The sequence below is a fragment of the Pleurodeles waltl genome, chromosome 5 (assembly GCF_031143425.1).
Source record: "Pleurodeles waltl isolate 20211129_DDA chromosome 5, aPleWal1.hap1.20221129, whole genome shotgun sequence".
In the NCBI taxonomy this organism is placed as follows: Eukaryota; Metazoa; Chordata; class Amphibia; order Caudata; family Salamandridae; genus Pleurodeles; species Pleurodeles waltl.
In genome coordinates, this window is record NC_090444.1 from 574,546,006 (window position 1) to 574,561,125 (window position 15,120).

Here is a 15,120-nt window from a genome sequence, read left to right on the forward strand (position 1 = left end):
CCAGGGGGACCATTCACTAGGGACTTATAGGGGGCTGAAGGGCCTGGTCTCTTGTGGATCAAGTGACCAGGTATCTTGATTTAAGGAAGGAACACTGGCACGGAGGACCTGGTTAGCAGGAACCGAGGGCACTTCAGTCGAAGTTGCATCTAAAAACCAGGCAAAAAGTGGGGAGTACTGCACCCAGAACCCACCTACCTACACCTATGCTCCAGGCGAGGATGACGATAAACTGTGCTTCTTATTTTTTATGTAGCTTCTTCTTAGGTAATTTTCACTTTAATGGGGATATACATTTCGTTTTAAACCAGACCCCTTAGCAGAAAAGATAAAACACTTTGCTTCCTGTTCCCGGATGGACTTAGCAGAAAAAATGAAGTAATTTGCTTCCTGTTCCCAGAGGACTTATGCATCAAACCTCACATTCCGCCACAGAGCCTTTCCCAAGCACCACAAAAACTCCAAATGGATACCTGAAATGAATAGTTGACAGTAATGAATGGCTTAAAGCCTAAAGAGTTAGAGGGAGACACACGTTTAAAAAAACAAGTTTAAAAAAAGATTACTGTCAACAGCTCTAACTGATATCGCCCACGCTTCCGACACTCTATAATGAATCCACGACACAAAATATGGGTGGGAGCGAGGGAGGTCTTATAGACCAGCTACTGGCACCGGTGAACGTGCTTCAAAATTGCGCAATTCAGTCTGGAGCTTGGGGTTGTGTCAAGCAAATAAACTGTGAAAAGGAGTGTCTGTTGACAATTAATTTCAAGTGCCTTTCTAAAAAAACACTGCTCCTATAAGAATGTTTTCTTTACAAGATCATTAGGTGATTACACGCATAGAGACAGTTAAATGTTTTTTAAAATTAGCCCTTTATGGATTCCTAAAGTAAACATAATGCAAGACAAAAAATGCACATCTTCAGAAATGGCACTTAGTTCACAATGTTGAGTGACAACAGAGGCAGAAAACAGCAAACGAAAGTGATCAGATAAATGCAGGAAATGTATGCTTGGTTGATTAAACCGTGCCATAATGTTTCATGATCCAAGGCGATACAAAACAGCACATGATTCTCAACAGTGCCCCTCACTACAAATAAGCAGAGAAGCTGGTCTGTTTACATAAACTGTTTAGACAGATACATACTTTGAAGACATCAGATAATGTACAACAGATTCCCCAATCAATATCTGAAATAATTAAGTGATCCCGAGAAACAAAAAAAAAAACACAAAGTCACGCATTACAAACGACCATCTCAAAACACGTTTTGGTTTTCATAAAAAGAAATCAAGTAAGAAGATTATTAACAACAACAAATTAAAAGGCATGTCCTTGTTTTAAATCTGTGAAGGCTATCAGTGTGCAAAAGTGTTACCTTATCAGTGTAGTCCAGCACGAGCGTCCATCTATGCACCGTAAGTAGCAGCTAATTGTAGTTTTTTTAAATTGTTTAATATCTTCCAGTTCCTCCTCTCGCATATCAGGTCTTTGAGATATAAACAACTGCATGAGGTTAAACAACTCTTCCACAGCCTATAGAAAGAAGATGTAAAAGGGCAGTAAATAATATCCGTCAATATACATTATCCACAAATTCATAAATAACTTAAGTGATCTTGATTCTTCCACATTCTCCACAATACTATAACTAGAATTTTCTTTTCCATTCATAACCACTGTTTAAACTCAAAACACTTTCCTCAAGTCTTAGTTAGACGGTTAATTCCAAATAAAGAAGTGATGCGTTTACACATTAGATCCTCTTCAGGAAGATTATCAGGTTTCGAGGCAGTTGAAATATGAAGAAAAACTCAAATAACAAGGTGGTCCATATGAACAAGTTACTTACCTTCGGTAACTCCTTTAATGGTAGTGACTAACTGCAGATTCCGCCCTTTTTGAATTCCTCTAGGTGTCAGACTGGATTGTCAAACTTTTGTACAGCAATCCCCTGCCATTGTGAGACTTTATGCTACTTCGTGCTGCTCCATCTCGTGCAATCATGAACAGGCAGGGAACAGTATATATAAGTCACAAGTTCACACTAGCGTCAGTTTCTTTCTGTTCTCCGTCCATGCCAACAGACTTGGAGACTTAAGAAATCATCATTAAAGAACAAGTTACTTACCTTGGGTAATGCATCAGGTAGAGAGACTATCTAGCCACAGATTATTTTCCTTAGAATAGCCCCTAGGCATCTCCAAGCGAGAGTCACTATGGAAATTTCAGCATGCTAAATAGTAGATATTGGGCATTCTCGACTGTGGCGAACAGACCTAAAGAAGACTCTCCACACTGTTGAGACTCTGCACCAACTCTGGGTGGAGCCGCCATTCGTAATCTGCTAGGCATCTTCGGCTGAGTTTGTCCGTCATGATATTCAGAGGGCCCACCAGATGTTGAACCACCAGGGAAATGCCCTGGCATTCAAGCCTCTTGACAAAGGGCCACCCTGCCCTGTTTGTTACATTTCCACATGTCGGCAGTGCGGTCGTTGAACATCTGCACCAAGCTTACCTGGATCCAAGTAAGAGATGCCTTCAATTCCAAGCAAATGGACAGAGGCTCCAACAGGTTTATGTGGAGCTCGGACTCTGCCATGGACCACATTTCTATGATCTCCACCTCTCCCGGATGGCCACACCATCCCAGAAGTGACACATCTGTCACTACAGCCAGCGCTGGCTAGGAAAGGGAGATGTCTGCCGCTGACACAATTGCTGTACGTCAGCCACGTCAGTATGAATTGCAAGTAGGATGCAGGAATTCATAAGGCCCAACAACTTCAGTGTCAATCTCACCAAAATCCAGTATAAAGGCTGAAACATTTGTATCATATCCTGAATATCTTGGACTTGACGTTCAGGAGGATAGGCCAGAAACTTAACTGTGTCCAGAATAGCTCCGGTAAAGAGATTGTCTGTAAGGGAGTCAGGTACTTTGATTGTGAACACAAGCGACTGCAGAAGGTTTGCCGAAGTCTGGAGGTGGGAGACAACTGCCTGGAGTGAGCCTGCCCTCAACATCCAATCATCAGGGTGGGGAAATACTTGAACCTCTGACCTCCACAGATGAGCTGCAACCACTGTCATCACTTTTGTAAACACCAGAGAGGCGCTAGTAAGGCGGAAAGGGAGTACGGCAAACTGAAATCGCTCCTGGCCCACTGTGAACCGCAGGTAATGTCTCGGTCCTTCTAGGCCACCAGAAAATAGCGGGAATAAAAACCACAACCTACATCTAATGCTGGCCCCCTCTCGATAGCTCTCTAGGCCAAGAGAGCCGACATTTCCTGGAGGAGTAAGGAAAATGGTCCTGTTGTGTAGCCATTTTTAGTTATAGTTTTATACATGTTATTTTAGATAACCAGGCCTGCCGCTGTGCACTTTAAACTATATATATATATATTTTTTTAGCTTTGTTATATTATTTTAACACTAGCCACATTTGCAGTCTTGTGTTATTTTGTAGCTGTTCTTCGCCTAGGTCAGCACTATGTGCTTAAACAAGACGTTCCTTTCACTGTGTGCTTTTCTCAAGGCTGCAGAAAGACAGGCTGCCAGCAAAAGTGGTATGCTTTGTATCCAACGTTCACAGAAATCATACACTCTCTAACGCTGAAATTCTTTCTTGGAACATCAGCGGTTTCATTATAAAAACACTTCTTTGACCCATGTACGTTAGCGGGAGATTCCAGACAGAGGAACAAGACTGTATGCGGATTGCCTCGCTACAGCTGCTTATGTAGATTACAGGCCTCTTGTTCAGGTATGAGGGATAATGTCTTCCAAGGGGGAACCTGAAGGGCAGAATTAGAGCTTGACATGCTGTGCTCTAACATAGCTTAGGTAGGAACTATCTCTACAAATCTTAGTGACAGTATGGTAGCGTTATTCTTGTGTTTTGCTCTCCCTGTCACAATTTTAATCTTATTGTGCTTCATCGTCCTAATTTTGGCAATACTTGCTTTATTATCTAAGATGCAGTTACTTCAACAGAACCTTAGTGAACCATCTTCTGCCTCCGATTGTCCTTGCATATGTGACACTAAAGTAACTGAGAGAAACGGATGGGATCTGAGTGACCACGATTCCCCTGAGGAGTTATTTATGTGATGCGCCCGGTTGCCAAATCATCCCTGCTCTCGGGTGGAGATGAGGCACTGCTAGTTAGCTGGAACAAAACATGGATTAGATGACATGATGCGGGATCAGACTCAGTCCACTGCAGAACAAGGGAAACTGCCGTCCGAATCCAGTAGTCTAATAAGGATAATGAGAATCTACACGACAGTCCTCAATCAATCTGTCTTAGTGTGTGGCATAGGTGGAGGGGTCAGACACAAATGGGACAGAGTAGCAACTTTGTATAATTTGTAGTACCAAACGGTATGATGTTATTGACCTCCAAAGAAGCAGGTAATGGAGAATCCTGCCTCTCACTGGATGCCCATGTTGGTAGGAGGGCAAACTAAACGGGCTTGGAGGTTGCAGCTACTGGGGAAGTGGTGGACTGACCTCTGGCTCCCTTCCCATTTGGTCTGTGTTAATTATGTCCTCGGCCACGAAACATTGTGGAGGCTTGCTGACCGTGGTGGCTGCTAGGGTACTGGCACTGCTGGAAACACTTTCCCTGGCCATGAAAGGGACAAAATGTGGACTGGGGTGGGTAAGGGGCCATAGAGAGACCTAAGGACCTGTCCGTAGCCCGAGCATCCTTAACGCACTCTACCACTGAGTCCACCTTCCAAAAGACAGAAGCAGTTAAAGTGAATGTCAATAAGCAATGCTTTGACATCACCAGAAAGGCTGGTAGTCCTCAACCAGACCCAGCAAGTCTGCTGTGTCCAGACTACAGGAAAGTTACTCTTTTTGGAATGGATACCCCCACTTTTTGCCTGTTTATTATTCTGCTTAGACCGTTTTCACTGGGATCCTGCTATCCAGGACCCCAGTGATTGTGCTCTATCTTTCAAATGTGGTTGCTTTGGCACCTCAGTTAGCACCCACTCTTTTTGCCTCATATTGATGCTGCTTTGACTGAGAGTGTGCTGAGATTCTGCTAACCAGGCCTCAGCACCAGTTTTTTCCTAAAACTGTACCATAGTTTCAACAATTGGCACACAGATAGGTCCCTTGTGAAAGGTACCAGTGGTACCAAAGGTCATGAGGCCAGTGATGGTCTCTTAAGGTTGCATCATGTGTTGTGCCACCCTAGGGAGCCCATCACCAAATAAATGCACACTGCCATTGAAGATTGTGTGTTGGTGGGGAAAAAAGGCAAAGTCGACATGGCATCCCCCTCAGGGTGCCATGCCCACAAAACACAGCCTGTGGCACTCTAGAAGGCCTTACAGCCCTAAGGCAGGGTGCACAATCCCACAGGTGAGGGCATAGCTGTTTGAGTAATATGCCCCTACAGTGTCTTAGTCCATTCTTAGATGTAAGTGCAGTGTGGGCATACCGAGTATATGGTCTGGGAGTTTGTCATTACGAACTCCACAGCTCCCTGATGGCTTCACTTAAGTCTAGACAGTTTTGTATAAAACTTCTCAGCACAATAAACCCACACTGCTGCCAGTGTTGGATTTATTGCAAAATGCACCCAGAGGGCATCTTAGAGATGCCCCCTGTATTTTACTTAATCCTTTAGTGCAGGACTGACTGGTCTATGCCAGCCTGCCACTAGCAGACAGGTTTCTTACCCCATGGGGTGAGAGCTTTTGTGCTCTCTGAGGCCAGAAACAAAGCCTGCTCTGGGTGGAACTGTAACACTTGGCGATGAGCCTCAAAGCCAGTGGAGATGCCCCCCAACCCCAAACGAAGCCCCATTTTTGGTGGCAAGTCTGGTGGGAAAATTAGGTAAAACAGGGAGGAGTGACCACTCCAGCTGGAACCACTCCTAAAGTGTCCAGAGGTGAAGTGAGCCCCCCTCCCTGCAGAATCCTCCATCTTCTTTTGGAGGACAGGGACCAATAGGGTTAGGAATGTGCCCCCCTCTCCCCAAAGGGAGTTGGCACAGGAAGGGTGTAGCCACCCTCAGGGACAGTAGCCATTGGCTACTGCCTTCTGACAACTTTAACACCCCTAAATCTATGATTTAAGGGCTCCCCTGAACCTAGCTCACCAGATTCCTGGTGACCCCAAGAAGATACAAGGACTGCTTAGCTGACCCCCAACAGAGGAGTCTGAAGACACTTACTAATTTGGCCACAGCCCTACAGGCCTGTCTCCAGCTTCCGAAGCCCTGCTATAAAAAGGTGATGCATCCTGCAGGACCAGCGACCTCTTAAAAGGATCAAGAGGCTGCCTGCACACCAGAGGACCAAGAGCTCCCATGGATAGCGGCCCTGTCCAGAAAGAAACTCCAGCAAAGGACTCCTGAACTGCCCCGGATCTGCAACTTCTGCCCACTCTGCACCCGATGTCTACGGCCCGTGTCCAGGAGGCCCACCAATCCAGAGCAAGTCCCCAGGCGATTCTGACCTAATGTCCACCCTGGGTTGACTCCTCCTGGCCAACACAATGACGCCTGCAGCCTAAATCCAGGGGGACCCCCCTGACTGCAAAAGAACCGGACGAAGATTACTGACACCTAAAGGTACCCCTACGCCCGCAGTCTCCTGGCCTTGGGGAATCCGACCACCGGTCCAGCAACATTCAGCAGGCGGCCCTCCTTGTTCAACCTGTGGTTTTCTAGAACCAACCCCCTGGACCTAACCTGCAGCATCTTTGTGACCTCCGGGGACCTCCTATTAGAAAGCATTGAGAGCCTGACACTGTGTTTGCACCCTGGACCATGCCACCGCTGAGGGTGTGTGGTTTGTGATAACTTGTGGCCCCCTCCGGGGCTCACCTAAACCCCCAGGTCTGCCCTCTGAAAACACGGGTACCTACCTGCTGGTAGATCCAATTCCGAGTGCCCCCGTCTCCATAGAAGCCCATTTTAAATCTTGCAGCAACTTTGACCTTTGCACCCAGCCGGCCCTGTTGCTGGTGGTGGGTGTATGGGGTTAACTTGAACCCCAGCCTTTGGACATCCTAACCCCCAGAGAATGGAACATTAAGTCTCGTACTCACCTCAAAACTATACTTACTTTTCTTCCCTCCTAGAACTGTCTCTGAAAATTGCACTGTCTACTCTTAAAACATCATCATCATCATCATCATAGCTTTATTTCGGTAAAACACAGATACCATAAAAGCACATCACAAAAAATCACAATTTTACAAAAATATACTATAGATAAAAGTCCTTGAATAAAAGTCCTTGAATGTAAGACATTTTCCCTTTAAGAAAAAAACATGTAAAATCGTGATAGAATAAATATTGCATTTTCCATAATAAATATCATGACACAAATATATTCCTAATTTAAAAACGAGAGATGAGTTAAAATGAAAGTACAAAGCATTCCCTTTATGCACTCCTATTAATGGGATGATTTAAACATTTTTATTCTAACACACCAAATTTCATCTAAATAGCTTGCTAAGGCAAATGCCACTGTGCCCTCAGTATTAGACCTAAAAATTCTGAGGGCAGTAAAACGGTTCTGAAAGCCCATGATTCTACAAAGAGGTACAATCCATTTGTTTTGTTGTTTATCGTAAGCAGGACAATGGAATAGTATGTGTGCACTACATTCAGGAAGGGAGCAGCCCATCGGACAAAGATTGGCATAGGGATCATCTTTAGACCAAGTACAGGTGAAAGAACGTAGCGGTAGCGAGCCTAGCCTGAATCTGATGTAAAGGGCGCGGGCTCGAGGGAATGTAATCAAATCCATATATGATTCAAACTCAGTGACATTTGACTAATGTGAACTTGTCCGTCAAACTACCTAGAGGGACCTCTGTTAAATTCCCAATTTTTAGCCACCGCCAATATCCATACTTTACAACTTGTGCCGCATTTTTGGGTAAATTATTAGGAGCCATCCAAAAATGGGCCAGCCCCAGTTTAGTCAGACTAGCCCTAACATACTTGCACCAGGGGATTTTTTCCGTGTTGTTTCCACTTATCAAAGCTTTCAACCATGTTCTATACGGGCTAAGTATATCCAAGGACCATAGTTTGATCCAATATAGTATTGGTCCCAGCGCTGCTATATGAGCAATAGAATCGAGGTTCAAGTCCATGCGTACAGGCAACGTAGGAGAACTAGTGGGTATTCTAAGAATAGACTTTATAAAAAAGTTTTCAGCTATCTCCAGATCCTTTAGGTTTCCATGTCCTCATAGCTCCGCTCCATAAAGAGCATTCCCTCTTGCTTGTAGCTTGTATATTTCCATTGCTGGAGTGATTGCAAACCTGGGGGACCTGTTTGCAAATCTCAGTACACCACCCAGGTTCTGCTTCAGTGACATATGTGCCCTTGCTATCTGAGCCTGCCATCTATGCGTATCCTCCAATCTAACCCCCAAATACACAAATTCAGCGACTCTCTCCAACTCTACCCCTTCCATAGAGATGCTCTTTCTTACTTTATGTTTGTTGTCACCAAAGATCATGTACTTTGTTTTCATAGAGTTCACTTCAAGACCGTGATCTCTACAGAAGGATGTGAATTTTTGGAGTAAGTTTGCTAAACCAGACGCAGTTTGGGATAGCAGTAATGTATCGTCTGCGAAGAGCAGGCATGGTGTCTTCACCCCCCCTAATTTGGGAGCACCGTTGTCACAAGCAAAAAGATAAGGAATGCAAGCATTTATAAATATAAGGAAGAGGGTTGGGGCTAAAACACACCCTTGTCTCACTCCCCTTTTGATTGGGATTTCTCTAGTTACTTCCCCATTTGCTCCCCATCTAACTTTGGCAAAGGTCTTATTGTACAAGCTTTTGATTATATTTAGTAGCGTACATGGGAGTCCTGCTCTATCCAGTATCTCCCATAGCTTTTGGCGTGGGACCAGGTCAAATGCAAATCTAAGATCCACAAAGGCTACGAATAGCTTCCTTCCTTCCAGGTCGAAAGACTTCCATTTTATCGTGAGGAATCTGAATATCTGGTCGATTGTGCTAATTTGTTCCCTAAAGCCAGCCTGGAGGTCACTCAGGATTTGTGATTCTTGCATCCATACCTTGGTTCTCATCAGAATCTGATGGCAAAATATTTTTTGGAGGTTATCCAAAAGACTGATTGGCCTGTAATTTATTGGGTCAGATCTGTTTCCCTTTCTATAGATAGGTATAATGATAGCACCCCTCCAGGTGCGAGGGAAATTTCCAGTGGTCAAGACTGCAATTGATACTTTATTTATATATGGGACCCATATCTCTGGGTCGGATTTATATAAATCCGCCGGAATACCATCGGGGCCAGGAGCCTTTCCCGATTTTTGGCCCATAACTGCCTCTCTTGTTTCAGATAATGTAAATGGCATAGGGTTGTTTTCAGAAAGAGAACCCAATTTGTATGCCTCAGAAACATAAACTTCCTCTTCATAGAGTTTCGTGAAGTTATCAGCCCAAGTATCGGCGGGGATATGGCAGTCAAGTCTATTGCCCTGGTTTAGCCCATTGGAAGCTACCAGGGACCAAAAACGTTTTATATGCTTTTCCCTGGTGCTGTCAATAGGTTCTGCCAGGCCTCCATTTCCCAATTGTTTTTGGCCTGCTTTATTGTTGACGCATAATCTCGTCTGGCATTCGGTATCAGGTTTTTATCTCTTGATTTGATCGCTTTGATCAGGCCATTCCTAGCAGCCCTGCATGTTTCGTCAAACCACCTGTGACAGAAGTGAACTGGGTGTTTGACTTCTCTGTTAGTTTTTAGAAAAAGATCCCGCAGAGTATCAAATAATGCCGTATGGAGACTCAGGATCTCATTTGGAGAATGGAAAGAAGAGGTTTCAACAAGCTGATGTGTTGATACTATATCATACATAATCTTTTGTAATTTTGTTGACTTTTGGAAGCACTCCCATTTCAAGGTACGCTTGTTAGAGGAGAGTGTTAGGGGCAGAGAGACTCTCTTATTACAATGGGTATCCTCATTTTCTAGAATTAGGCCCTCGTAGGTGACTAAAATTGAGGCGTGGTCACTTGTAAACTGTCTTTCTACACACGTCATGTACACAAAACCAAATTCATGTATCGATTACCGCATAATCCAATGTACTACTATACTGGCCCCTAAAAAAAGTGTGGTTTGCAGGTATGTCCAAGGGAAAATGGCCATTCGCAGGGCGAAGGCCATGAGTACTCTTAAAACAGATATTTGCTATTTTCTTGAAAAACGTTTAATTTGCCACATTGAAACAGAGTGGTGTTCATTTATGTGCTTGCTACTTACTTGCAAATGTACTTACCTGCAAACTGAATCTTGTGGTTCTTGAAATAAAGTAACACCATATATTTTTGCTATATAAAAAACATTGGCTTGGAGTTAGTCTTTGAGTTTGCACCTCATTTATTGCCTGTGTGTGTACAACAAATGCTTTGTGCTACCCTCTGATAAGCCTAACTGCTTGACAACATTACCACAAGAGAGAGCATCAGTATTATCTACTTTAGCCTCTGTTAACCCTCTGGGGAACCCCTAGACTCTGTGCACTCTATGGGGGTCATTATGAACACGGCAGTAACAACCGCTGTGTTCATGCTGGCGGTCAAAACACTGACCGCCAGGGACCCCGGAACCCTGCCAGCCAAATTACAAACATTTCTGTGGGCCGGCGGGCAGAAACATTGTTTAAGCCTGCTGGCTCACAGAAAGGCCCAGCCGGGACATTGACTGCGGCTCCACATGGAGCCGCCGTCAATGCCTCTGTGCGGCAGTTGCACCATTCGCGCAGATCACAACCTGCATGACGGGGCTCTGCACCGGGGCCCCTGCACTGCCCATGCAAAGTGCATGGGCAGTGCAGGGGCACCCCCTCCGCCAGCCTTTCCTGGCGGGTTAACCCGCCAGGAAAAGGCTGGCGGAAAAGGGAACATTAGCCGCAGGGTAGCACAGCTACCCTGGCGGATAGTGTTTCCACTCACCGCCAGGCTGCCTGACGGCGGAAGCCTGGCGGTGAGTGAGGGCCGTCGATGGGGGTCCTCACCCTGTTCCGAATATGGCGGGCCAACCCGCCATGTTCTAAATGAGGCCCTATATCTCATTTTGATTTAGTATGTACAGAGCCAGCTTCCTACACCCACTGTAGGAAAGTAGGCTCGTTTTAGTAAGGTCACCACCACTTTTTGCCTGCTATCAGTGTGCTTAGAGTGTTTTCACTGGGGTCCTGTTAACCAGTGATGGTGCTCTCTCCCTCTAAATTTGGTTGCCTAGGACTTTTGTACACTCCACAACTGGCCTACTGGTGCCCCCTTATAAGTCCCTAGCATTGGAACACCAGGGGTTCCCCATGGTCTGCAGCATGTATTATGCCACCAATGAGAGTTCATGCAAAATGTGTTTTGCAGACCTGCCATTGCAGCCTGCATGAAAAGGTGCATGCACCCTTTTACTACAGGTCACTGCAACAGGTCACTGTAAGACCCCTATGGTAGGCCCTCCTAGCCCAGGCCAGGGTGCAGGCCCCTGTGGGTGAGGGCACCCCTGCATGAGCAGAGGTGCCACTACGAACTCAAGCTACATTCCACTGGACTTCATGAGTGCGTGGAAGCCATTTTACCTGCGTACTGGACACAGGTACACAGGACCTGTGTCCAGCTACATAATGGTAACTCTGAACCTGGGCATGTTTGATATCAAACATGTCAGAATTATATCCCAATACTGCTGCCAGGATTGGTTGTATGATTACATGCACTTTTGGGGCTTCTTAGAGGACCCCCTCAGTATTGATATTACCAGTCTTCTAGGGTTTAGCCATTGTCTACTGCCCTCCTGACCTAAACACACCCCTAAATTCAGTATTTAGGGGCGACCCAGGGAATCAGATTCCTGCAACCTGAAACAAGTAGAAGGACTGCTGACATGAAAGCCCTGCAGAGACGACAACTGACTTGGCCCCAAGCCCTACCGGCCTGTCTCCAGACTCAAAGAACCTGCACAGCGACGCATCCGACAGGGACCAGCGACCTCTGAAGCCTCAGAGACTGCCCTGAACCAAAGGACCAAGAAACTCCCATCAACAGCGGCTCTGTTCAAAAACAGCAACAACTTTCTTGCAACTTTTAAAGATCTCACTCTGCCCGCCGGAAGCGTGAGACTTCACGCTCTGCACCCGACTCCCCCGGCTCTAGCTCCAGAGAACCAACACCACAGGGAGGACTCCCAGGCGACCGCGACCTCGTGAGTAACCCGAGACGACCCGCTCTGGGTCCCCACAGCGACGCATGCAGAGAGGATCCAGAGGGTCCCCCTGACCGCGACTGCCTGGAACAAAGAACCGGACGCCTGGACCAAGCACTGCACCCGCAGCCCCCAGGACCAGAAGGAACCAAGCTCCAGTGCAGGAGTGACCATCAGGCGACCCACTGCCTAGCCTAGTCGGTGGCTGGCCCGAGAAGCCCCCCTGTGCCCTGCATCCTATACAAAACCCAACACCTGCTCTGCACACTGCACCCGGCCTCTCCTGTGCTGCTGAGGGTATGTTTTGTATGCCTACTTGTGGTCCCCCCCCCAGTGCTCTACAAAACCCCCCTGGTGTGCCCTCCGAAGACGCAGGTACTTGCCTGTTGGCAGACTGGAACCGGAGTACCCCTATTTTCCATTGGCGCCTATGTGTTTTGGGCCCCTCTTTGACCTCTGCACCTGACCGGCCCTGTGTTGCTGGTGCGGTGACTTTGGGGTTGCCTTGAACCCCCAACAGTGGGCTGCCTATGCCCAGGAACTTAGACTTTTAAGTGCCTTACTTACCTGAAAAACTAACCAATACTTACCTCCCCCAGGAACTGTTGATTTTTGCAGTGTCCACTTTTAAAATAGCTTATTGCCAGTTTAACTAAAACTGTGTATGTTACTGCTCTAATTCCAAGTTCCTTACTTACCTGTGTACCTTGCATTTTATTGATTTAATTCAAGTACTGAATCTTGTGGTTCTTGAATAATTTAAGACAATATATTTTTCTATATAAAAACTATTAGCCTGGAGTTAAGTCTTTGAGTGTGCATTCCTCATTTATTGCCTGTGTGTGTCCAAGAAATGCTTAACACTACCCTCTGATAAGCCTACTACTCGGCCAACTACCACAAAATAGAGCATTAGAATTATCTAATTTTGCCACTATCTTACCTCTAAGGGGAACCCTTGGACTCTGTGCACACTATCTCTTACTTTGAGATAGTATATACAGAGCCAACTTCCTACACTTACCCTTGGTGCTTTTTAATACTCCCAGCGCCCCTCTACACACTACCCTTGCCTTGGTGGGAAACCAACTTTCACATTCCTCTTTCGTAGTATATGATTTGTGTTCCCCTAGGCCCATTTCTAAGTATTGTGATTTTCACTATTTGCACTGATTTCTAACTGTTTTTATAGCAATTTCTGCATACTTGTGTATATAATTTGGGTATTACCTACCTCCTATGGGAGTATAGTCGCTATAGTATTTCTGGCATTTGTGTCACCAAAATAAAGTACCTTTATTTTTGTAATACTGAATATTTTCTTTTATGTGTGTGAGTACTGTGTGACTACAGTGGTATTGAATGAGCTTTGCATGTCTCCTAGTTAGGCCTTGGCTGCTCATCCACACTACTAGAGCCTGGCTTCTAGACACTGAGTACATTTCACTGATAAGGGATAACTGCACCTGGTATAAGGTTTGAGTACCTTTGGTACCCACTACAAAGTAGGCCAGCCTCCTACTACAAGGTATGCTCTCCTGGTCATTTTTTTTTTTTTGGGGGGGGGGGGGGGAGATTACTCCGCTACGCACCTCTTCGGGTCCTTTGTTCCTCCAGTTCCAGTCTACCAATTTCACTTCCGTGGGTGAGAGACTGTCTTTCACATATCACTTTTTTAGTAAATGGTTTGGCCCTCCCCTAGGGCCCACACTATTTGCTATTGCTTTTACCAATGCCTATTGCTTTCAATGGTATTTTATGATTGCTAAAGTGTATATAATAGTGTGTTTACTTACGTCCAGTTGGGGGATGGCCTATTCAGTAGTGTAGTATTTGTGTTACTATAATAAAGTACCTTTATTTTTAGAACACTGTGTGGTTCTTTCATGTGTGTTTATGGTGTGTGACCATAGTGCCGTTGCATAATCTTTGTATGTCTCCTAGATAAGTCTTGGCTACTCATCCACAGACAGCTAACCCTAGAGAGCTGTGGCTTCCTAGACACTGCCTACACTTCAATAATAGGGGATTCCTGGACCTGGTATAAGGTGATAACACCATTGGTGCTCACAGCACACCAGGCCAGGTTCCTACAGTCGACAGCTGAGTTTGTCTGGTCTGGCATTCAGGGAACCTGGCAGATGTTGAACCACCAGGGATATGCTCAGTTGTTCCAGCAATGCTTAGAGGCGCAGAGCCTCCAGACAGCGGGTCCGTGGCCTCATCTCACTCTGTTTGTTGCAGTACCACATGGCGGTGGTGTTGTCCTTGAACATCTCCAATAAGCTGATGAGGAGTCCGAATTCTACCGGAGACCAGAGGTCTCGGATCTCCACCTCTCCCAGTTGGTCGTCCCATCCCAGGAGTGACACATGTCACTTTTGTAAGTTCTGGTTGGGGAAAGGAGAGGGATCTGCCTCCGACCCAATTGCAGTTGGTTAGCCACCACAGTAGGGCTTTTGCAGTCCCCTCCGAGATCTGGACTATGTTGGAAAGATTCCTCTAATGCTGTGCCCACTGGAACTTCAGGTCCTACTGTAGAGCACGCATATACCATCTGGCATGTGTCACTAGCTGGATGCAGGAGGCCATGAGGCCCAGCAGCCTTAGAGTCATTCTCACTGAATTCCAGGATGGAGGCTGAAACAACGGAATCAGAGCCTGAATATCCTTGACTCGGTTTTCAGGAGGATAGGCCCAAAACTACACTATGTCCAGAACAGCTCCAATGAAAGGGAGTGTCTGAGAGGAAGTCAAGTGTGACTTCAACATCTTTATAGTGAACTCCAGCGTGTGCAGGAGGTTCAATGTAGACTGAAGGTGGGAGGCAACTTTCTGGGTCATGTCTGCCTTTAACAGCC

The 15,120-nt window shown here is 45.9% G+C and overlaps 1 protein-coding gene across 2 annotated transcripts in view; it reads right to left on the bottom strand.

Moving 5' to 3' along the window:
• USP34 (ubiquitin specific peptidase 34) overlaps positions 1-15,120 on the bottom strand; it is a 1,940,069-nt gene that overhangs the window by 395,353 nt on the left and 1,529,596 nt on the right. For both annotated transcript variants that reach the window (XM_069234398.1, XM_069234397.1), the window contains one exon: positions 1,388-1,545. In XM_069234398.1, the coding sequence (XP_069090499.1) occupies positions 1,388-1,545 (158 nt within the window). The remainder of the gene's footprint in view (positions 1-1,387; positions 1,546-15,120) is intronic.